Source organism: Rhipicephalus microplus, chromosome 9 (assembly GCF_043290135.1).
Source record: "Rhipicephalus microplus isolate Deutch F79 chromosome 9, USDA_Rmic, whole genome shotgun sequence".
NCBI lineage: Eukaryota > Metazoa > Arthropoda > Arachnida > Ixodida > Ixodidae > Rhipicephalus > Rhipicephalus microplus.
The window spans coordinates 88,827,712-88,852,783 of NC_134708.1; the positions used below are offsets into that span (position 1 = coordinate 88,827,712).

The 25,072-nt window shown below is 49.0% G+C and overlaps 1 protein-coding gene across 1 annotated transcript in view; it reads right to left on the reverse strand.

Annotated features, from left to right (window-relative positions):
* LOC142771990 (uncharacterized) overlaps nt 1–25,072 on the reverse strand; it is a 72,533-nt gene that overhangs the window by 9,905 nt on the left and 37,556 nt on the right. The window contains exons 2-3 of the mRNA XM_075874049.1: nt 10,664–10,800; nt 10,526–10,593 (exon numbers count right to left, since the gene is read on the reverse strand). Coding sequence (XP_075730164.1) covers nt 10,526–10,593; nt 10,664–10,800 — 205 coding nt within the window. The remainder of the gene's footprint in view (nt 1–10,525; nt 10,594–10,663; nt 10,801–25,072) is intronic.

Sequence of the window (25,072 nt, forward strand, 5' to 3'; positions counted from 1 at the left end):
ACCGCAGAACAGGTTATGTGGTCATCAATTAAGGGTGTTAGCGTGGCGACCGACATCCCTTGAGGTAGCAGTTGTTTTATGAAACCAAAATTGCTGACACGTAAATATGTTCGGTTAGAGGCCATGGTTACGACGCAGTGTGGGACAGTAATGTCGCGCGCCAGGAGAACATCAGGAATCGGCTTCACGATATAATCATCGTCGAGCATAGGAGAGGGTGTTCCAATTCAACGAATGTGAGGGCTTTAGGTGGTATCTAGAAGAAGTCAGTGGTGTACAAGCTGTTCGGGAGTTCAGGGTGACAATCAAGGAAAAGAGGAAGTTCTAGGCAGAGAGTACTCGCGGCACATACTATCAGGGCAGAATGCGTCGATAGGAAGTCCATGCCGAAGATAAGGTCGTGAGGGCCATTATCAAGCACCGTAAACAAAACGGGGACATGGTGGCTGGTACTGCTCACGCGAGCGGTACACATTCCAGTGATGGCTACAGTTTCACCATCAGCGACACGGAGGGCTTTAGTTGCTGCAGGCATGATCACTTTTTTGAGCAGACGGCACAGATGAGCACTCATTATGGACACTTCAGCTCCGGTATCAACTAATGCCGTCTAAGAAATACCGTCCATATGTACCTCAATCAAGTTCGTATTAGTGGGGAGCGTCAACGGCGGATTTGTGTCTGTCGCAATTGATGCAGCACTACCTCCCGGAGCTGCATGTTCTAGTTTTCTGTCCGAGAGGATCCATTGTTGTCGGGCGATGGATAGCGGCGTGGTTGGGATGATGGGGAACGGCGGCGTAAGGTGACGGAGAACGAGCGGTGGAGCGGCTGTTAGGGACGTCGGAAGAAGGGTACACACGACTGGGCGAATACCAATGGGAGTCCTTGTATGGTCGAGTAGAGAAAAATGCGCTTAAGTTTGAGGGCGTCCAAGTGCTGTGGCAGTAGCGGGAGATATGGCCAACTCGGTGCCAGTGGAAGCAGATCGGTCTGTCGTCTGTAGCTCTGAATGTCGTCGGATTTCGGGATCGCGGAATAAAATGTAAGCCATTGCGTGTTGAATTTATTGTAATTGGCCTGGAGGTGGGTCGGGAGGCTGAGAAGGCTACAAGAATACCGAGTTTTGCGATTTCCTGCCTCACGACAGCTTGAATAACGAAAAGCACCGGAGGCATTTGTGTGGCGCCATGGTGGAGCGGATGTGAAGAAAATGATGCCAGACTTTGCGCCTCAAGCTCCCGCGGAACCATTCGTGTCGCACTGCCCTGTATGGTTGGTGCGAAACCGAGATCATGGCACGTTGATGTAACTGCCGTGTTTGGTAACCGCGTAAATTGAGGCAGAGTATGGCGGCTTTTGGCCATTTCGAAGCGGCGGCATTCCTTAGTAAACAGATCTACGGTCAAGACGTGTACACGAGCAAGTTGAAGGCGTCGTCTGCGATGCCCTATAGTATGTGGCCCACCTTATCACTCTTTGTCATTTGCTCGTCCACTTATCGGCATAACGCAAGCACGTCCTGTATGTACGAGACATACGACTCAGTTGAGGACTGCGCACGAGTGGTAAGTTATTTTGGCGCTTCCATTTGGCGACCGTACGGGTTCTCAAAGAGGTCGTGTAGTCGCTCCTTGAAGATATCCCAGCTGGTGAGCTCGGTCGCATGGGCGTCGAACCAAACACGTCGGGTGCCGTGCAAGTAAAATATTACGTTGGCAAGCATCATTGTAGGGTCTAATCGGTGTGTCTGGCTAACACGCTCGTACATACAGAGCCAGTAGTCAACGTCAAGCCCAGGATGTGCGGAGAATGTACCGGTATCACGGGGGTGGGGCGTCGTCAGTTGAGCTACAGATGGAGCCATGCTATTGGTAGCCATGGCTAGAGACTGAATGGTGCAGCCACTGCAAAGCTTCGTGGTAAGGACGGGGAACGTTCCACCTCAACCAAATATGTTACGGAAAATAATAGATGCCATTTAGACGAAAGCGTGGTTTAGATGTATTTGAAACCAGCGGTAATGGCGTGACCAGTTCACCAGTGATCGAGCGGAGACAACTCTTTGCCTTCCTCGTCCGGCACACACGCGCGTCGCCCCCTAGATTCTCAGTATGCTTGCATGTAGCAATATTATTGAACTGCGTCATAGGTATTCAGTGGGGGCGATAGTGCATTAAATGGGCTCTCGAGGATAATGTGAGCCGACGTGATCGGTAAGTCGCAAATCAGGCAAATATATTCGTAGAGTCTGCGCAACAGTATGCCGTCTGCATAAATGTTCCTTTGAAGTCTCCTTAGTATGGTGCTGTCCTCTATGTTGAACTTCGAGTCTGGTGGTGGATACACTCTCCGTGTCAGCCTATGGTACTGCAGAAATGCAGAGTAGGAAATAGGTTTGATCTCAGCCTCCGCGGACGCAGTCCTGGAGTCCAGAAAGAAAGAAGGAATATCCCGGTGTGTGGGAAAGTGGGCCGTGGCATGAGCCGCTTCTTAACCTTCCAGCCCTTCGTGCCCAGGAACTCATGTTACGCATGTATAAAGCATCGGACTGCTGCGGCGCTTTAATACCCGGAGTTCTTGAGTATACTTCTTCGACCTTTGCAATACTTTCGCACGGTTGTTTGAGAATCTGTAACGAGTACAGCTGCATCAAAGGACGTAGTGGCAACTAGTAGTGTGATTGTAGCCTCCTTTGCAGTTTCTTGGCCTCGGGCGTGAACTATGGCAGATGAAAGCTCTGATCCCCGAGAATCAACCACGCTCAAAGCGATGTCGCCTCTATCGGGATATCTGTCTGCGTCTGTATCTCTGGCGTCCGGATCTTGGCTGATATTTGCTATGGAAAAAAAGTTGCCAAACATCTACGAATTGAATGATGATCAAAGAGCTCGCTCCAAAGAGTAAAGTGCAAACTTTGAATTCTCTGTACATATTGCCACGACATCTTGCCTGCATTCAAACAACGCACCCATCACCGCGCGCACAGGGACATACATGCGCGCCATCCAGTGTTGCGCAGAGACGAGGATGATGGCGCAAGCACCCAGCTGGGCCCGGCTGATGTGCGGCACGCGGTCGGGACTTCCGCTAAAAAGGAAGAAGGCTTTGGTGTTCGACTGAAACGTTCTACGACCGTAGTTACTTTGAGTTGTGAGCACAGATTCGCCCTATAACAAATACGTTTTATTACACCCCCGAGTCCTGCAACATCGCTACATTTCTGCTGGACAGGCTGTGTATTGAATCAAAGCCCCACGAACGCAAGACAGCGTAGCCGCGACCACCAGCGAGTTGATTCTGTGGAGATGATACCTGTGCATCAGAGGATCAGTCGCCGTCTTCGAGGTGATTCACCAGAATTCAGTCCGCTCCCCTTCACGCCGAGGGGAACTCCGTCAATGGGCGCCACCACCATGACAAGTCAGGTAACACCAGTATACGTGGTCATCAGTCAGCCTCACCAGCCACGAGTATTACATGGCGACTCGTATGAAGACGTAGAAGATTGGCTAAACCTCTTTGAGAGAGTGGGAAGTTTGAGTGGTTGGAATGAGGGAGAGAAACTCCGCAGCATATACTTTGCGTTGGTGGACTTTGCAAAGCCGAGGTATGAGAACTCTAAAACCTGCTTTACTACCTGGGATGAATTTCGGCGACAAGCTTTGGCGACTTATGCCAGCCAGGATCGCAAAGAAAAGGCGCAGGCAGCACTCGAATTTAGAGACCAACTCACCAACGAAAGTGTCGCAATGTATATCGAGGACATGATCCGCCTGTTCAAGTGCGCAGATTCACTTATGACTGAAGATAAGAAGCTGCACCACCTCGCGCGTGGGGTAAAGCAAGAGCTATTTGCTGTTGTCGTCCGCAACCCACCATGAACATTTGCGGGGTTACATACGGAAGCGACAGCCATTGAGAAAACGCTAGAACAGCGGGCTCGAGAGTACCATTGGGACATAAACTACGCACCTGCCAATGTCTTCTCTGGAGGCCAGCGAAGTGACATGTACGCCCTGCGACAACTCATCAGGACGGTGATCAGGGGAGAGCTCAGCAAGTTGCAAGCACCTCACACTACAGCAACACTGTCTGTTGTCGACGTAGTACGAGATGAACTGAGTCAGATAATACGCGAGCTGGAGCGTGAGCCAAAGGCAATCCGACGCATCCCAACATACTCTGAACTACTCAGACAACCCGCGGCGCACAGCAATGCAGCAGTTGCGATGGCCGCTGCTTAACCACAGACGGTACGCAGCGCACCTCGTCTACTGGAACCGACGGCAATCTACCTGCCACGAGCCCGTAGTGTAGCTCGCTGCGTGGATCAAATGCCCCGGAAAAAGTGACATCTGGCGTGACCATAAGCGAAGGCCTTAGTGTTCCTATTGCGGAAAGCAGGTCACCTGTATGGGTTCTGCCCTTACTGACAGGCAGGATTAAGGGGCTTTCCGTCGTACGCATCATGTCCTCGAAACGCTGAACGGCCAGCGGAGATCGAGGAGTACCTGTCCACGCGTCAGAGCCCACTCACTTCACGCCAACATCAGCCAAGATCGCCCTTACCCATACGTTACCGATCACCCAGCCCACGTGCTTCTTCCGCACGGCCTGGGCATCGTTCTACAAGCCAGCACCCGGAAAACTTAAGCGAGCGACCTATGGAGGTGAGGCTGCTGATAGCTACAGTTGCGAAGATCCTCTGTCACGGTTTCAAGGTGACGATACTATGCTTACAGAGGATAAGCATAGCAGTGCAAAGATTACTTCAGATATGCGGTTAAAAATAGACAGATACGAGCTGAATGATTTAGTTGAAACTGGCGCTGATTATTCGGTAATGAGTCTCAAAGTTGCAAAGAAACTGAAAAAGGTTGTGGCGAAATGGAGTGGGGCACAAATACGCATGGCAGGTGGCCACACTATTACGCCGCTTGGCAGATGCACCTGAAGGCTCGAAGTGAGAGGCTTTACTTACGTTGTTGACTTCATCGTACTGCCGGACATTTCAAGGGAGCTTATACTAGGAATAGATTTTCTGAAAGCCAATGCAGCAATAAATAATCTGCGCAGATGCAGTGTAACGCTTTCGACCGAACAAGCTATGACGGTGGAGGAATCGGAAAAGCGACGTCTTACTGCTCTGGGCATTGTTGATAATGACGTCACAGAGCCACGAAGCTTTAGTGTAATGGTGCTTGTCGAAAATAAGGTTTTTTGCGACAACAAAGGAATAGCAAATGGAAATGTAGAGCTCTTTTTATACAAAGGAATTCGCGTGGCCAGGGGTCTTGTTCATTTAAGGAATGGCCGCTCAGTTGTCCTCCTTGCGAATTTCGGGAATGAATGTGAGCACATCGCGCAAGGTATGACTATCACCAATTTTCATGATTTCTGCATGGCGACCGAAGTATGCAGTTTAGTGACAACGCCAACCACTCCACAAGAGACCTGCAACGTCAACACATCAGCGATATGCTCCCAGAATGTCAAAAAAACAATTCTTTGTCATTAGAAAAAGAACTTTAGAACTGCTTTTCGACATCCTCTAAGGTGCGACGCACGGCTATTGCAAAACACAGGGTTATAACAGTAGAAGCCATGAGACCGATTTGTCAGCACTCATATCGAGTATCACAAAAAGAAAGAGACGTCATCAAGAAAAAAGTGGAGGAGATGCTTTCAGATGACGTGATTGAGCCTTCTATCCGTCCACGGGCGTCTCTCGTAGTGCTTGTTAAAGAAAGATAACAGCCTTCGATTCTGCGTTGACTATCGGAAACTGAACAGCGTAACGAAACGGAGATACCCTCTGCCGCATATCGATGATACACTCGATCGACTACGGAGTTCGAAATACTTCTCCTCCCTTGATCACTAGGGAGGATATTGGCAAATTGAGGTGGCTGAGCATGACCGCGAAAAGACGGCATTCATAACCCAAGACGACCTCTATGAATTTGAAGCACTTCCATTCGGCCTGTGCACAGCGCCAGCGACGTTTCAGAACATGATGGACGCTGTCCTCGCGGGAATGAAATGGCAGTCCTGCTTGGTGTACTTAGATAACTTTGTCGTAATTTCCGCTACATTTCACTTACATCTAGAGCGACTCCACACAATGTTAGAAGCCATTCGTTCATCAGACTTGACCATCAAGCCAGAAAAATGCCACTTCGGTTTTGAAGAGCTTCGATTTCTCGGACACGTCGTCAGCTCCGAAGGCGTTCGTCCAGATCTCGAAAAGACAGCTGCTATCGTGAAGCTCCCGACACCCAAAGACAAGAAGTCGGTACTTCGCTTCCTGGGTTAATGCGCGTACTATCGGCGATTCGTGGGAACGTTTTCGAACATTGCTGAACCCCTTACTAATCTAACAAAAGACGACGTGCCCTTTATGTGGGAAAGTGAACAACAGGAAGCATTTGCTGAGTTAATAACACGCTCGCAAGCCTCTCCAATACTAACCCACTTCGATGAGACTGCCAAAACTGAAGTTGCTTGCCGCGGTGGTCCAGTAGCTAAGGTACTCGGCTGCTGACCCGCAGGTCGCGGGATCAAATCCCGGCTGCGGCGACTGCATTTCCGATGGATGCGGAAACGTTGTAGGCCCGTGTGCTCAGATTTCGGTGCACGTTAAAGAACCACAGGAGGTCGAAATTTCTGGAGTCCTCCACTACGGCGTTTCTCATATTCATATGGTGGTTTTGGGATGGTAAACCATACATATCAATCAATCATCAAACTGAAGTTCACATTGATGCGAGTAACGTTGGCCTTGGTGCCATTCTAGTCCAGCAGAAAAACAGCCAAGAAAAAGTGCTAGCGTATGCCAGCCGCAAGCTGTCGAAAGCTGAGACAAATTACTCTGCAACCGAAAAAGAGTATCTCGGGGTGATCTGGGCCATAAGTAAATTTTGACCATACCTCTATGGTAGACTACTCTGAGCAGTCAGTGACCACCATTGCCTGTGTTGGCTAGCCAATCTGAAGAATCCCTGTGGCCGATTAGCAAGATGGAGCCTAAGCTACAAGAATGCGATATTATGAGGCTCGCTGCCTGCCACCCACACCAGTAGAGACAAGTGGGCCGGAAGAAGAAGACTTCCCGTTTCCAGGCGTCGTCCAGGCATCAAAAAGTCTTCAACAACAACAAAATCACAATGATTTGCTATATACAGCGTCTCCAAGCACTCTACGTTAAAGTTGATTTGTGGGGTTTAACGTCCCAAAACCATGATTATGATTACCATTGATTATGAGAGACGCCGTAGTGGAGGGCTCCGGAAATTTTGACCACCTGGGGTTCTTTAACGTGCACCCAAATCTGAGTACACGGGCCTACAACATTTCCGCCTCCATCGGAAATGCAGCCGCCACAGCCGGGAATCGAACCCGCGACCTGCGGGTCAGCAGCCGAGTACCTTAGCCACTAGACCACCGCGGTGGGGCACTCTACGTTAAAGTGCCGCGCACTTTATCCAGACGGGCTCCCTTCATTCTGTGTTCGAGAAGAAATTCTTTAAGAAGAGCTTTGAACCCAATGGTGACTACTTTTTAGTCGTTGTGCCTGCACCTTTACAAAACGATCGAGATTCTGCACGCATGTCATGATGAGCCAACATCTGGACATATGAGTGTGAGCCGTACATTTGTCAGAATTCATCTAAAATACTACTGGCCAAAACTGTTAGCATCAGTTCAGAACTATGTGAAAACTTCCCGTGAGCTTGAAGTTGCCAAGTTCTTCATCAGCAACATAGTCCTCAGACATGGTGCACCCAGCGTCGTAATTACAGATCGTGGCACAGCTTTTACTGCAGACCTAATGAAATGTCTGATGCGAATGACCCATACAGACCAGAGAATAACTACAGCATATCACCCTCAAAGAAATGGCCGAACAGAGCGCCTGAACAGAACTCTGACTGATATGCTTTCAATGTATGCCAACGTCGAACATAAACTGTGGGATGAAATATTGCCGTACATCACGTTCGCATATCATACAGCTGTTCAAGAAACAACGCGAGGGACACCGTTTAAACTTGTATTCGGCCTAACAGTCACCACTCCAATGGATGCCATGTTACAATTGAATGATGAAAGCAGCAATCCACCCGACCTAGACGACTTCTTGCAAAGAGCCGAGGAAGCATGACAAATGGTGATATACAGAATACGCCGTCAACAGCATATCGACTCCAACTGCTCCATCAACGTCGTACCGAAGCCCATTATCAACCCGCTGTCAAAGTATGGATATGGACCCCAGTGCGTCGCCGTGGACTTTCTGAAAAACTTCTTAGCCGATACTTCGGGCCTTACGAAGTTCTCTATCGTGTAAGCGATGTAATCTACCAAGTCAGATCCGCTATACACAGGAGCTAAAAACGCTGCAACCCTACAGAGGTTGTACATGTAGTCCGGATGAAGCCTTACTATGAAAGATCATGGGAAAACCAGTGATGCCTACCGGCAATCTATTTATTGCCTGACGCATCGGGACGATGACTATCAGGAAGGAGATTATGCCACGACATTTTGCCTGCATTCGAACAACGCACCCATCACCGCGCGCACAGGGACATACATGAGCGCCATCTAGTGTTGCGCAGAGGCGACGATGATGGCACGAGCACCCAGCTGGACCCGGCTGATGTGCATCACGCGCTCGGGACTTCTCTTGAAAAAGAAGAAGAACGTGGACATCTTTGGTGTTCGACTGGCACGTTCAGCGATCATAGTGACTTTAAGTTGTGGGCGCAGGTTCGCCCTATAATAAATACGTCTTATTACTCCCCCGAGTCCTTCAACATCGCTACAATATAATCAATCATCATATGAAGACGTGACACGAAAGTTGTGGTGTGCTTGTGTATATACACGTTGTATAGAGAATGTTTTTATATAATTATAAATGTGCAATATACAGGTATTTACATACTGATGCAGCATATACATTTTGGCCAAGAGCTTATTTACGCATCAAATATGTTCGGAGGAACGTTTATCTTTTATTATCATGCCTTTGTGATGCGCAAAGCAGAAAGTCAGGGGATCTTGAATTGTAAGATGTAGTGTGAAGTTCGAGGAGGGTCCTGTCAGTGAGCCTACGCTGCCGCCGCACATTGCAAGCCCTCCACGCCACCAAATTGGCTTCTGTGCTGTGCATAGGAGGCAGCGGTATCAACTTGATGTCCGGCGAAAGAGAAAGGAAGCGCACCGAGTACGAGCGCCATATAAAGGCACGGCCACTTGACGGTCTCCTACCAAACTAAAGCACGCACTTAGAGTGGAGTGAGCGTTGCCTGAGCAGCGACGTGCCATCTAGTGAGCACTATTGAAACAAAAAGCACAGTTGCGCCTCTAGTAGGAGCAATGAGCCCCAGCGTACACACCATCGCAACGACGAGAGACAACCCTCCAGCCAATGAAGCAAGCTCCTAAAGACAAGAACACCGCGCACAATTTGCTTCAGATGCCGTTCCACAACACGAGACGCAGAGGGGTCATTACACGCGCGGTACTTCAATAGCATAAAAATTTTGGCAGATTGCACCAACATTCAGAATCGAGTTATGTGAAACATGCGTACAGAAAGCGACAGTCTTGCAATTTTGCGATTGAGCGAAACGTTACGAGTTGACGATATTTAGTGTTACCCACAGACACTTGTTGAACAGTGGCATACGTTTCAAATGAGCAACTTGTTACAGTTGCGTAAAACAGCGAACAGCAGCATGGGTCAGCAACATCAGAAGTAGCCAGTTGATACGTAGTGCATCTGCTCACGAGGATGGTAGGATCTGCCAATTTTTTCACTATCGCATCCATTTCTTGGCATTGCAGTTACCCCTTGCGGAAAATCTGACTTTTCAAGACATAAGAAGGCTTGTACAGCGCAGATAGTTAGTGCAGCACGTGCTAACGTAATGCGTGTAAGTTCACGCCTGACTGTACATTCGAAACACGAAATAATTATTTTTAATAGTAAGAAAGCAAAGCATAAGTAATAATAAAGAACCTGCGGACTTATTTCTGTAGTTTTTAATTAGTACGCAGCAGGTGTTCAAAAGAACAAAATAGCTTGATATAAGAATTTATTGAACTAGAAAAAGCAGCGCTTGAGATTGTTGAAAACAATTGATTGATATGAGGGGTTTAGCGTCCCAAAACCACTATATGATTATGAGAGACGCCGTAGTTGAGGGCTCCGGAAATTTAGACCACCTGGGGTTCTTTAACGTGCACCCAAATTTGAGCACACGGGCGTACAACATTTCCGCCTCCATCGGAAATGCAGCCGCTGCAGTTGTTGAAAACAAGGCTTCTGAATGTCTTAACGAGAAGACAGCCTAAAGTTAACTGTGTGAAACTGTTTCAACTTTCCTATAAGCACAAAAAAATATTTGCGTACTTGAACTAATTACCGAATGTATGAAAATCGGCTGCACAATCTTGTAGTTTTTAGCTTTGTTAGCACACTAGTTTTTGAAAACGTATATTTTTACGATACCCAAAGTGGTGGTAATCATCCGGCTCGGGTTTCCTGTATTAAAGACTCCCCTTAGTGGAACACCATACCTGTCAGGTAAAAGAATAAAGAGTTGATAAAATAAACACACATACGCAATTAGAATAACACATTTCTTACCTTTGTCGCTCATAAATGAATGTTCTGTTATAAATTATAAAGTCTTCGTTTATAAGACGCCTTACATCAAACAGGCAGATGACACGCGCAGGGTTTGTGGTTTTGACTGTCCAAATACGTTCAGACGTGTTCACAAACTGAAAAAAAATTTACAGCACCAAAATAATAAAATCGCCAAACACTATAAGTACTCTGGGAAGTGCTGCATGTATACTGGACATTCGGGTAATAGCAGCGTATGGTGGAGTTATCGCTTTCAGCCTAACGCGACGAGTTGGATGGATGCTTCAGAGAGTTCAGCTCTTTTTTATACAAAGCGATAGATGGAGTGGTCACACGTGAATTAAACATCCTGTAAATTTCAAGAGACTTTACTAACTCCCTTTTGCTTTGATACACAGAGTAGGTCATGCATGTTTGAGCATTTCATCCATCGCTTCGTCGAAAAAAAGTAGCTCCACTACTTCCGGAAGCAAAAACCGCGTGCGTTCGAACGTCAAAGAAAGGTGGTGGTAAAATCGTTCTTGAAAAAAAAAATTGGCCCTGTTTCTGCAGGTTATTCTGCAAATATCGTCTAAAGACGATAGTCTTGCGTCTGGCGAGATTGAAAAAAACGTCTATTTGATGTTGTGCGCAAGAAAATTGGTGAATGGTATTCGGGATGCGCTGCTTTAGAGTGCGTCCAGCGTGCAGTGGGGACGAACGAGCACATCAAGTCACGTCACACATGACACATGAGTGCGGTCTGGCAGTTATCTTGAAAAACGAAACGCGCAGCTCTTAGACGAGCCCGCACGCCCGTTTCATACGCTACAAGGTGTAGAAGGCAAGCCGAAGGGTATGTGCCACCGCCGTGTTGTCTTTCAAAGCGTTGGAAACACTTTCCTTTTCGTGCAAGCGTTACACATCAGCGCCGCGGGAGAAACGCTAGGGTCCTTATGTTACCTTTTGTGTCCATTTTATAGTAAAAGACGCACATACAGAAATATACGTGTTGTTATGGAGCCTCAGATATGCACGATAATTGCTTTTTAATTGACGTTTGCACAAGTATGAACGCCGAACCTTGAAAAACACTGGTGGGCGCAGCGGATGGAGTCGGCCGTTTGAGGTGTGCGCTGGTGCGGTTTAAAGAGCCCGAGACCGTTAAGGGTGGACAAACGGACAATTACACAAACAGACAGACCCAAGTTTTTGCGTCGAAGGTCCCCTAGAAAGACTATCGTCTTTATTATACTTTGTGTGCGTAGTGCATGCTATAAAGTATCTTTTTTGTTAGGAATAAAGAACTCACAGCATTTCTTCAGAGTAAATGATCGTGAGTGGGGCGAAGCGTCCATCAGACCGTTCATGCCTCCATCCGTCCGATCGTTCTTGCTTCCGTTCGTCCATCCCTGCCTTCACTAGTCCGTGCAATCGTCCGTGCATCCGTCCATGCAGCCATGCGTCCATACGTCCGTTCGTTCGTCTACCCGTGCGTAAATCTGTGCATCCGTCTGTGCGTCCATCCCGGCGTTTGTTCGTTCATCGGTCCGTCCATCCTTCAGAGCATCCGTCCGCGCGGCTCCCATTCGACCATACGTCCGTCCGTGCATTCGTCCGTGTTTCAGACAGACAGACGACGGGCGGATGCGGCCAGCGTATGATTCACGGTTTGCTGGTAAAGCCCTCCGAAGCTTCGCCTCACTCGCGGCCTCTGGATAAAAAAGAATGTGTGGCCTGCTGCGTGCCCCCGAAGCAGCGGGATGTCTCTAGTTCACCTCATGGCCGCTCTGGCGCTAGCGCTTCTCTTGGAAGAAACACTTTCACACGCAATGTGGGACAGTAGGTCGTAAATAACGCGTTTCGCAGCTGCACAGCACAAATTCCATATTGAATCGTTATTAGGAGTACCTATAGCCACCCGGAAATGCAGTTTACGATATCTGATGGTAGCGCCAGAAGACACAGCCTAGCGAGTAGGCGCATCAAAACAAAGTCTTTCAATGCATAGCCTAGCGAATAGATGCAGCAAAACAGGACTTGCACATGCACACTATTTTCTTGTTCAGTTGTTAGCAGGTTGTCGTGGCTGATTATGGAAGCACCCACAAACCGTTCTTTGAAAACGCGCCAAAAAGGGCATTGACACTTCAGCGTCCTAATGTGCTCAGCGAGAGATTAATTTTCTTGGTATCTCTGCCGGTTGGTACCAGCAATGCTGAGGTTGCCCAAAGCTTTGTCGCGCCCTCTGGTCTACTGTCGGGTGCCTATTGCATTACATATGTGAACAGTTTTCCCTAGGAGGGTCCATAGTTACTACAATATAGGCCTCAATTAATGCTGCCGGTTAGCTTTACCAGAATTGTAAATGAGGGTTCTATTGCAAAAATGTTTGTTAGGAGCTTTACTCGTTCATTCAAGACAAAGCAGTCCGTCATGCAAGCACTGAGGAGCGTGGCCAAAAGGCCCGGACGCTCTTTATTCTGTAATAGATTTTCCTCAGCGTCTCAGTATCACTGGTCCCGTTAATTCGGGAGGCGATCGCCGGGCTAATTTCAAGGGCCGAAGTATCGCCCCCCCCCCCAAACCGCACCACGAAAGCGTGGGCAATTTAGAAGTGGTCCTATTTGGCGCGCCAGTGGACGCCGGCTGTGGCCCAAAAAAGAAGTTAGAGCCGAGAGTTGATAAACAAAACAAATTTATATTCTCAGTTATGGCAGATCAAAACGATACACAAGTATGCACACTCGACAATAGTTGAATACAATATGTCACCAATCAAACAATGTACAACACAGTACAATCAGCCACACTCGAAACAACGGACACAGACAACAATACGCACTACAATGCAGTTGCATGCATCGAACAACCAAGACACTTAAAGACTAAAGAGTTAGAAAACTTATTCAGTCCAAAGTTCTTGGAACAAAAGCTTGAATGATACTCTTCCGAGAATCACTCACTTAAAGTCCAGCGTTGTTGTCGTTCCGCTGCCCCCGAAGTTTCTCTTCCAGGAAGCCTCGCTTCTTCAATCGGCCGCTCTCCAGGCTCCAAACTTCTTCGCCGGAAACACGTCGGCTTCACACACACAGCTGTTGCCACGCGTCTTCGCTCGATAGCGGTAGACACACACTCTTGCCTGTAGCTCGAGCCTTCACCCCTCAGGTGGAAATCCTCTTCTTCTCCTCCTTTGTCACGGAAGACAAAAGGCTTCGCCCACAAGGCGGAACACCCTATGCACTCTGGCGCATACTTTCTTCTTCTCCTGCTTTGTCACTAATGACAAAACCTTCACCGACAGACGCGGCGGAACACCCTACGCGCTCTGGCGCTAACTTCCTTCTCCTGATCTCCCATCTCAGCTCCTCGAATAAATACCTTCAGCGCGAGATTCCAGAAAGTTCTCATCACTTCGTCGGCGCGATACGCAGCGAAGGCTGGGGAAAGGGCGAGACGGTACGAGGGCCATCCGCGAAGGATGACGCAACCCTGTATCACCACGCCCCTTTCCATCGAGAACGTTCTAGGGCTTGCTCAGCCGCCGATGCGAGGAGGTTCGACGGCGAACCTACGCTTCCGAGGGGAGACGGACGCGCCCCCGGGGAGTCTTTGGATGCTTGTTTTCTTTTTTTTATCATTGACCTCAAAGGCCTCCTTCCGGCGCTTCATCGCGAGAATTTGGGTGCGCGCCCTTTCTGAGCGCTCGTTTTATGACAGTGCCCCTCACTTTAACAATATTATGTCATAATATTCAAAACCACACAAACGAGCACGAACAGTCCCCACACTCTAAAAGACTGTAACATAGTCCGTCGCTCATGACACGTCACATTCACAATAGATCACTCAATACAACTGTACAATGAAATTCAATCTCACAACACATAGAACATAGCCACAGGTACATTAGTACAACACTCCATCACATATTCTACACGATACAAATGTACAAAGTTCTCTCATTACAACACTTGTACAATACTGTAGATCACATCACCGTAATAACCCTTTTGACTCACTCGACATACAGTTGTGACACAGGATAACAATCACATTAACTTAAAATATAGCACTGTCAAACACATTTCGATTCGACGTCAACACCTATCCTGTGCATTTCGAACGGCGCTTGCGCCCTTTCTTGCGGTGCTCGCTCGATCTTTTCTTGTGTTTCCACGTTCTTTTTCGGCGAGTCTTTTCCAACGACGGTATCTGAGGCGGCGTCTCAGCCATCGTTGTCACATCCGACACTGTTAACGCGTGATAACATTCAACCGCTCCTGTTCGGATATTCACCCGCTTGTTTATGTCACGACATTGGGGCTGGCTGGCCGACTCCGTCACCTTTACACTGTCGGTCCGTTGAGGTCGTGCCGATGTAAGTCCAGCTGCCCAGCACGTGAACTCATTCAACACGATCATCTTCTCATTCACTGCCTCTTGCACCGCGGCTTCACTTTGGGCTCGAATGAGATCCGTCACGGGATGCTCGTCCACTGTATCTCGCGGTTGCTGGGTTGTCGAGGGCTCTATCTTAGGGTCTTCTCCCAAATGTTCTGGATCATTCGGCCCTCACGCCCCGTCGATGTTTCCGATGACGAGGTCGTACAGGGGGGTTGTCATGCATAGAGCGGTAACCTTCCCGCTGAAGTACGGGGTTTCAACCTCAATCTCTGCTTTGGGAAGCATCCGAACCGTACTGTCAATTAGGCAAACTGGTTTCGTTTTGCCTGTTAACTCACTTTCTCATACCAAATTTCTCCGCACGATCACAGTGAAGCTGCCAGTATCTCTTAACACCGCAACCTTCTTGCCCGCAACGTTTCCAGGCAGCGTTGGCATTCCCTTCGTAACACCGGTCAGCTGTTTCATGATTACAGCACCCAAAATAGGAAGTTTCTCCCCGTTTTTCAACTCTACAATTCCGTCGGTGACGGCTTCACCATCGGATTTCGGTGCTGCTAGCACACAGGATACCTGGTGAGCTTGACTCGCTCCGTTACGACATGCGTCTGCTTTGTGCCCAGTCTGACCACACTTGAAACATTTTGATACCGTAGAGCTCGTAAAGATCGTTCGACAGTTGTGCGCGCGATGACTCACTCGGTTACACAAAAAAACATTGCAAAACACTCTCCGGTGCACGCTTCTTTTGTTCGGGTGCCGAATTTTTCGAATCTTTGGGACACTCTTTCTTCTCCTTGGTCAAACTAGTTCCACCTTGCGCTTCCAAGAATTGATCAGCCAATTCAAGCATGCCTTCAAGTGACTCAGCCTTCCTCTCTTTCAAGTACAGCGATAGGCTTGGGTGGCAACTAGTAAGAAATTGTTCTCTATTTAGGAGCTCTCTAAGCTCATCGTACTCCTGTGCTGTCCCTGAAAGTCCAATTCATCTGTCGAAATAATGGCGAAGTCGGGCGGCATACTGCGTAGCCGTCTCACCATCAGCTGGCTTTCCTGTCCGAAATCTGTCCCGGAATCCTTCCACAGTAAATCTAAATCGCTTCTGCAAAGCAGCTTTAACCTTTTCATAGTTGGCTGCATCGTTCGGCGTCAGCCTGCCGTACACACTGAGCGCTTCACCACTCAAGCAAGTGCTCAAAGCAGTTGCCCATTGATGTTCCGGCCAATTCTGGCTCCTTGCAATTGTCTCAAATTTGTGAAGGTACGCGTCAAGGTCATCCTTCCTTTCATCAAACGCTACGAGCAGCTTGCTTGGATTCAAGCGGAAGCCATGATCTTACCGTTCGCTGCTTTCAACTCTAGCTTGGACCGGAAATTCACTTCGCTGTTGCAAACGGATCCGCTCGAGTTCCATCGCGTGCTGCCGCTGTCGTTCTCTTTCAGCCATTCTGCTTCTCTTTCTTCTTTTGCCCTCTCAGCTGCCAACTTTTCTTTCTCCAGCTCCAAGTGCGCGCTGCATCTCCCCATGTCTACGCCCAATGCGAAACTCATTGACCTAGGACTTCACAATAATATAGACGAATTCATTGAAGCCCAACGTATATCGCACTACGAACGATTAGGCCAAACTCCTACAGGACGTCATCTCATGTGCGCACTCGGCATACCTTAAATCTCCCAGTTTGGCCAGAAACTCCATATTTCTTCGAACATTCGCGACACCTTCGTGATTACCCCCATACCACGCAATATGCACCCTGAATATAACCCGAAAAGACGAGTAGACCGCGCCAAGCAACTGGGTAAGAGCTACGCGAAAGCCACGCACGTGGCGTATGTAGACGGAACGGAATATCCTATGTATCGGGCCGTGGCCCTCGCTGTCCGCACCAGGCCGCAGTACAAAATTACCGCAACTGGCACCATTCGCGCAAACAAACCCATAGAAGGCGATGAAGCAGCCATCCCTCTCACCTACGCTTCAACCCAAGCATCCTGCATCATCAGCGACTCCAAGACTGCCATCTGCAACATTACCAAAGGTTTGATCACTCAACTGGCGCTCCGAATTTACACAAGTACACCTCTGTTACGTCACCGCCACGTTGAGATCATCTGGACTCCGGGCCACTCGAGGATCGCGGGGAACGAACACGCTCATGACGCTGCCCGAGCACTCGTCTACCGGGCGCGTCATCCAACACAGCACCACCCTTTGCAACCTGACACGGCAGAGCGCGAGATGATGGTCTCGTCGTTTCGCGACAATGCGAGGGGCAGAATGGTTACCTTTGGAGAAATTGTAATGTATTACCGCAAGGCCAGACTTAAATACCCACCACCAGACAAGTGCCTTAGTAAGCAGCAGTCCACTACCTGGTGTCTTGCAGACACGCACTTTCCCCTGTCCATCATTGTACAGCGTATTTACCCCACTGTTCACACGCCACAATGCATTGCCTTGCACCTAACGCCGAGCTCGACAATATTATATGGGCCTTCCCCACAGCTAGTCACTTAGTTAAACACAGCACAAACCCTACATTCACAATCACCATGACCGAGCAGTGGGAGGCTTTGCTGCTCAACACGTGTCCGGAGTACCAGCTCTGCGCTGTCCGGCTGGCCGAAGACGCCACCAGGATTCAAGGCGTGGCCACCGCCTGAGGAAGGAGGTTACAGAGGGACGCGTCTCCCGGTCCCCGCCACCTTTGACCCTAGCAGGAACACTTACTTCAATGAAGTTTCTTCTCTCTCTCGCACGCATTCGGCGGCTTCTTACTGACGCATAGGCTAACTGCTGGCGACGAGCTGCTTGGCTTTTTTTATAGGCACCGGATGGATCTTTGCGTCACCGCCCTCCGACCAGAAGCGCCGCTCGCCGTGATTTAAGGATCCTCCAATGGGGACCCGCCGCGGCGCTTGGTTGCACCCAAGGACGATGGATGTTACCACGCATTGCGTAAGACTCGCGAGACTGGAAGGCGCTGATTGCTTCATCGGTCTTGTGGGCTGAGGGAGCTCACTGTGTGTTGCGTGACAGGCCGGCGCCACCGCTTGAAGACTTCGTAGAGTTGACCGTGTCAGGCGGGCTCGATCGCTGGCCTTGCCACAGATTGCGTTTGCAGAGGCATTCACGTTCGGTGGGGACTCCCAGGCGTAACAGCACCCCCGCCGCCGAACAATGCACCAGAAAGACGAGCTGCTTCCACGTGGCTCGGATGACGGGTGTGCTCGTTCGCCAGGTCCCTCCAGGTTTGCCTCCAGGACCATAGGGAGAATGTAGCTCTAGGCTCAGTTCCGTGAACAAATCCCCTTCTTAAGGACGGTTCCCAGCTCCACTGGCTTGTCGCCACAACTTGTCGGCCAGCTTCCGTCACCTCGTCTGACAATTTTGGTCTCAGCATTTGTCGATGGTTCTGTAACTTGTCAAGATCGGTTCGACAACACACAACACACGTCACAAGCAAGTGCCTTGTGTTACCCGACAGAACACCAGACAAAGTATAGTACCACATATACCTAGCTACGTGTCTACCAGAATTTCGTTCCCTCTACATCAAGGGGCACATGTGGGACACAAGACTCTTAAAATGAAAACTCAAATTTTTACACGTACAACAACGTAAGGAAAGAAAATGCAACATAAAGTTGGCCCCTTGAGATCACTCTGGTTGATATTGCTTGGCTAAGGCCAAGATGAGGACAAAAAATTCCTCGAATCACCAGCGATAGACAGAAAGATGCAAAGGTACTAACTAAAACGCGCAGCTCAATGCATCTGCATTAGCGTTTAGCTTTCCTTTTTTTTGTAGCGAACGTCTAAGTTGTGCTGTTAGAGTATCATGCTCCACCTCAGTAAACCGCCACCTTTAGGCGACAATACCTATGCGGTACCAAGAGCTGCTCATACTTGCAATGTTGCACATCTGCGTAAATACGACATAAGAGTCCTGATTTCTCATTAAAATAAACATTCTTTTTCTTGGTTCCCAACTTTACACTTTCCATTGGCACTTTAATCGAGAGGTCCTCACGCTTCTCTCGAATGAGCGTTTCTCGGTCAACCTTCGACCGTTCACTACAACTTTCCACTACTGGCGAGAGCGTTGCACCCCTCTCGCTCTGACTCAATGTTGCTATGTCGTCTCATCCGCCTACAGAGACCATGCCAGTCGCTTCAACAACGGGCCTCTCGAGTGACTGCTCAAACGACTCACAAGGAGAATTTCTTGTCGGAGGTTCCGTCGACTCACCGCCAAGGTCCCACAGATCAGCAGAATTTGCAGGTGGTGTTTCTTACCTTGAACAAAATTAAGTTCCTGTGAAAGCTTTCTCGCTTGCAATCACGTGAAGCCTTGTACGCTAAGTTAGAGAAGAACGAATTTACCTTGTTCTTTGAGAAGCTGATTAGAGTTATTAGAAAAAAGATAAGGAAAACGATCAGGAAGCGCAGCAAACACAGCCGCTTCGTTGCGAAGCTTACCGAACAGGCCTTCAATGATAACCGTAGCTATTGGTGAGCAAGCAGTCTGCTTTTAAGCGACTTGTATGATCCACGCACATTCTCCTGTAAAGTCGTCCGGAGACACCAACGAAGGATGGACAACGTCCACGGTTGCCGCTGAGTCTCGAAGTGCTCCACATGTTTTCCCATTCACACTAAATTCTTGCACATATGGCTCTAACAACTGCATGTTCTTTTCCGATTCTCGGATTGTTGCGAAAGCAAACTTTCGCTAACAGTTTATCGCGATGTGCCCTTCCTTTTTGCAGATGTAGCAGATTAGCGGCTTCCGTGATTGAAATGCCCGTGTGGTATCAGTGTGTTGTTTAGGAACCTCACTCGATTTTTCCGCTTCCGTTTGCCCTTCCCCTACATTATCCCTTGTAAGAAACGGGTCTTCCTTGAAATTACAGTGTGGAGTGGGTTTCCGCTGATCAGTTTTCTTCGAAAATCCCTCCTTTTTTCATCCTTTTCAACGCTCACTGCCCTACTATGCAACTTTTGGCTAGTGTAATAATACTTAGCTAAGTATGCTGCCTTGTTTAGCTGTACTTCGCCAAGTTTGTCCGGCAGCCAAAGCTTGACATCCTCCTCGATGCGGTAGTAGAATTGATCCAATGCGATGCATTCTAACACTTTATCGCGATCGTCATAAACACCTTCGCCCTCGAGCCATTGAGTTATATCAGTTTTAACACGAAACGCGAAGTCAACGTGTGACTCCTTCCTTCCTTTAGCGTACCGGAACCTTGTCCGGAAACCCTCGGATGCCAGCTTATAACGCCTCAAGAGCACTTCCTTAACCTCGTCATAGCTCTCGAATGCTTCCCTCGACAAGCACGACAAGCACGACAAGCACGACAAGCACGACAAGCACGAAGGAGAGCTAACAGGTGCTGCAACCAAAGAGACCGCTCCAAGGCATTTCGCTCACAGATGTGTTCGAACTTGACGAGATACTTCACCATGTCTTCGCCTACTACAAACGGTGGAAGTTGGTCCCTAATTCTATAACCGCTGACCTGAACTGTCGCAGAAGCTACGCTAGGCGCCTGCAAACACTGTAGGATTGCCAATTCTATTCGTTTCAACTATAGGCGCTCCTGTCTCTTGGCCTTTCACGCTCGCGACGTTCGCGCATTACAGCTTCTTCGCGTTCACGAACTCCTACTTTTCGCCTTTCGGTATCCTCGTGGCATCCTTTGATATCCACCCAGGCCTCATCGATTTCCTCAGCCGAGACTCTTTCATCCTTCATAACCTCGAGCATCGCTTGCTTTCGTTTCACACGGCCCAAAGTAAGGCCAAGTTCCTCACAAATTTCATTGAGTTTCTCCACTTTGAGGTTCTCCATCGTCCACAGTAGCCTCTTGCTGTTTGCCCTGTTAAGAATCTGCTTGCCGTCCCCTCTATAGGGTTACTAGAAAGGCGTGCAAGCAATTTTTAACACTGCCGTGTATACATCCTCCGCCTCAACTTTGGTTTCAAAGCGCACTGACCTGGCTTTAAACCATCAAAGCTCACTCACCAATGCTTCACACAACCCTTCTGTGACCTGTGCTAGAGTAGTCTGGGGAACTGAGGGGAAAACATCAGGCACTCCCCGCATCGATGGCGCTGACGGCGGCCGATCCCACCACTGCCACCACTGTTACGAAGCGCACCACCGACGAGGTTATGATGGGTGCCACGAAACTCGCCACTTACAAGGTCCCCGGCTACGCCGACTGCGAAAGGGCTTGAAGCAACCACCACTGCTACGAAGGCGCGAAGCCAACACGGTCCCGATGGTGCCACTGCTCCGACCTCGGCCGCCAAGGTCATCAGCCGTTTGGTAGTGGTGTGTTACTCAGCTCGCGACTGCTTCTGCGCTTAGCTGATAGACGAGCGGACGAGACGACGATGAGTTGAGGCAAGGTTTATGTACAGCATATAAATAGAGGCGTTACATATTCGGCACTAGGGCCGACAGCTTAGGGACTCAAAAAGCCTAGATGTCTTCTCTCACACGCGTCCGTTGGCTTCTCACTGACGCATAGGTCAACTGCTGGCGACGCGCCGCTTGGCTTTTTTATAGGCACCAGGTGGATCTTTGCGTCACCACCGTCCAACCAGAAGCGCCGCTGGCCATGATGTCAGAATCCTCCAACAGGAACTCACCGCTGCGCGTGGTTGCACCCAAGGAGAAGGGTTGTTGCCAAGCATTGCGTAAGACTCGCCAGACTGGAAGGCACCGATCGCTTCACCGGGCTCGTGGGCTGAGGGAGCTCCCTGCGATTTGCATGACAGACCGGCGCCGCCGCTTGATGACGTCGTTGAGATGATCGCGTTAGGCGTGCTCGGTCACTTGCCTTGACACAGATTGCCTTTGCAGAGGCATTGACGTTCAGTGTGGACGCCCAGGCATAACAACGCACTCTATAAAAACTGTCCTCAAACACAGGAAACATGATGCAAACTGCCCCCCACACACGATGGCACACAAACAAGCACGAGAAAGAACGCGCAAAAGCATATGGTCACACACAAATTCTCACGCAACCGCATTAAAACCCGAACTGCCATGCGCTCTTACGGGTGGAGCCTCAGCGCGCTCCCAGACAAAGTGGCCAAAACTGTTAACTCTGCCCAGACGCACTCGCTTATTGACGGTGACGCGACGCAGCAGGCCGCACTTTGTTTTAGGGGCGAAGCTCTTCAAGCCAAGGGTCGTGCGTCCGCGTTGTATGCAGTAGTTGTCGTCGTCGTAGTGGTAGGTAGCCACCTCCACGGCAGAACTAGTGGAGCAGAAGGCATGCACTCTTTTGCACTGAGGAGAAAACCCGCGCACGCGAACTCTAAATAGAAAGATAGTTGTTTTTAATGAAAGAACCTACAGAAAAATTATCAGAGACTTGATCTCCAATAAAATTTGACTTGAATTTGATGCTTACTAAAAAAACTAGTAACAGAAGGACGCACTTTGAGGACTATCGGACCAGAAAAGGTTGTCACGTTAAACTCTCAGGGCGTTACCTCCTTGATTTTAGGAAGTTTAGCAAGGGTTAGGCCGCTGTACCATGAACTAGCGGTGGTGAAAAGTGGGAATTAGACACGAAGAGCCACCCATGAGATATTGCGCGCATACCGATTTTCTAATCCAACCATGCCACCTCTCAAGATGTCCTTAAAATGTCCGCTGAATGGCGGTAATATTGTGTGATGAATATACGATGCAAAGATGCGAGATGGTGGTACTTGGAGTGTTCACTTGATGAACAGACGGATGGACATACGCATGGACGGACGAACAGACAGACAGGTGCACAGACGGACGGACGGACGCATTGATGAACGGATGCAGGGACGGATGCTCAGACGGACGGCCACAGAGACGCACGGCCGCATGGACGCACGCACGAGCAGACGCGCAGCCAAACGAAAGTGTGGATGGCTGACCGACGCTTTGCTCCACTCATCATCATGCAATTCGTGGCAATGCTGTGATAATTTTTATCCAGTGGTCGTGCCCAACTTATCATCATTCACTCCGTGGCAATGCTGTGATTATTTTTATCTGGCGGCCGTGACCAACTCATCATCCGCCAGACTGGTGCCCTTATTTAACTCCATCGATATGCTGTGCGGTGGTTACGATATACATGCACACATGCAGGTGACGACCGGCTTATGCGTTTAGAAGCTTTTCCCTTAAATCAGTTGAGGCCTATGAGATAGGGGAGGGGGGCACTTTTAGCGCGCAATGGTGACGGACGAACTCCACCTCGGCTACGTTGACTTTCTTTGACTTCTGCGGGTCCCCACCTCTAAACCCTTAAATTCTGGCCTTCTGGTCTTCAACAACTTCTAAGCTTGACTTAGTTACTACTGTCGTCCAGGTAGACCCAGATTTAGCACTTTCAGACGCTTTTCACTCTGGCGTCTGCTCCACTTCGCTAGAGGAACGATGGCGGCTGGCAACGTGGTGATGGGCTCTGATCTTGTTTCAACGCAATAAGTGTCGATGAACATTTCTTCCCGTGGACAGGTATGCCGTCAGAAGACATCTTGAGGACGTGGCGCGATTATGAGAGCGCAGTAGTAGTAGTAGTAGTAGTAGTAGTAGTAGTAGTAGTAGTAATAGTAGTAGTAGTAGTAGTAGTAGTAGTAGTAGTTGTTGTGGTACAAAACATTAATATATACTTAAACCAGACAGGCTAGAACTCCAGTGCTCTGAGAAATACACAGGGTAAAGAGTGTAGTCTGTCCGAAAGACTGCTGCCCCTATTTCAGGGCCCCACTGGCACCAGCCATTTGTTCAGCCACGGCTGCTATGTAAAAAAAACTAAGAGCGGCCTGCTGCGTCGCGTCGCCGTCAATGAACCAGCGCGTCTGGGCAGAGGGTGCCGACGCTCCTCCCATCAAAGCGGGTGGCACTTCGTGTTTCAATCGTGGTGCGAGAGAGAGAGAGAGAGAGAGAGAGAGAGAGAGAGGAAAAAACGTTTTACGTGAAAAAAATTCACAGAGGAATGTCGATCAGGCCATGCCTAGCCGCCAACTCCTCAGCTCCCTGTATGGCCCGGAGCTGTACTTCTAGTTGCGTATCTCGGAATTCTTTCAGGGGCGAAGCTCCTTAAAGCGGCACCCGTTCGTCCCTCGTAGTGGTGCGTAACATGTCTTACGTTTTGACCTGCAAGGTGGTGCAAGTGGGAAATTTCTCCTGTGCGTTGTTGAACAATAAAAATTTCGCAGCGTGCGCGTTAACTAAAAGCCGAATTCTCCTATCTGTCATTTCCCATTAGCAGTCATTGGCATGTAAATTGAGCACTATTTGACAAGAAAGAGTTTCTACGTTATACAGGCTTGGCGTAACCTGCTTGTTTTTAGAAAGGTTTAGCGAGCGTTGGCCGCAGTGGCATGAATACAGTAAACTAGTACATACCATGAACTTGAGGTAGTTAAAGGTGGGAAGCAGAAACGCAGCGCAAGCCGTAAGAAAGTGTGCCTGTGCCACCTCTCGTTTAGTCCTTGGAATGTCCGCTGGATGGCGGTGCTTCTATATGCGGAATATATGATGAAAATATGCAAGATGATGGTACTTGGAGTGTTCACTATATGAACGAACGGACACACAGACAGATGCATCGACAGATGCGCGGATGGCTGTACGAACAGACGGACGCATAGACGGACGCAGGGGTGGATGCATGAACGAACGCAAGGATGTACGCACGGATGGACGCGTGGACGCACAAACAGGCTCATGAACTGACGGGCAGATGGACGCATGGGCGGTCATACAGACGGATGCATGGACGGGCGGATGCAAGAACGAATGGACGGAGAAAGGTTTGGTGAGCGTTGGGTCGCAGTGTCATGAATACAGTGAACAAATATATATCATGAACTCAAAATGGTTAAAGGTGGGAACTAGACACGAAGCGCAAGCCGTAAGATAGTGTGCGTCTTGCACCTCTTGTTTAGTTCTAGGAATGTTCGATGGATGGTGCTGCTTCTATATGCGGAATATATGA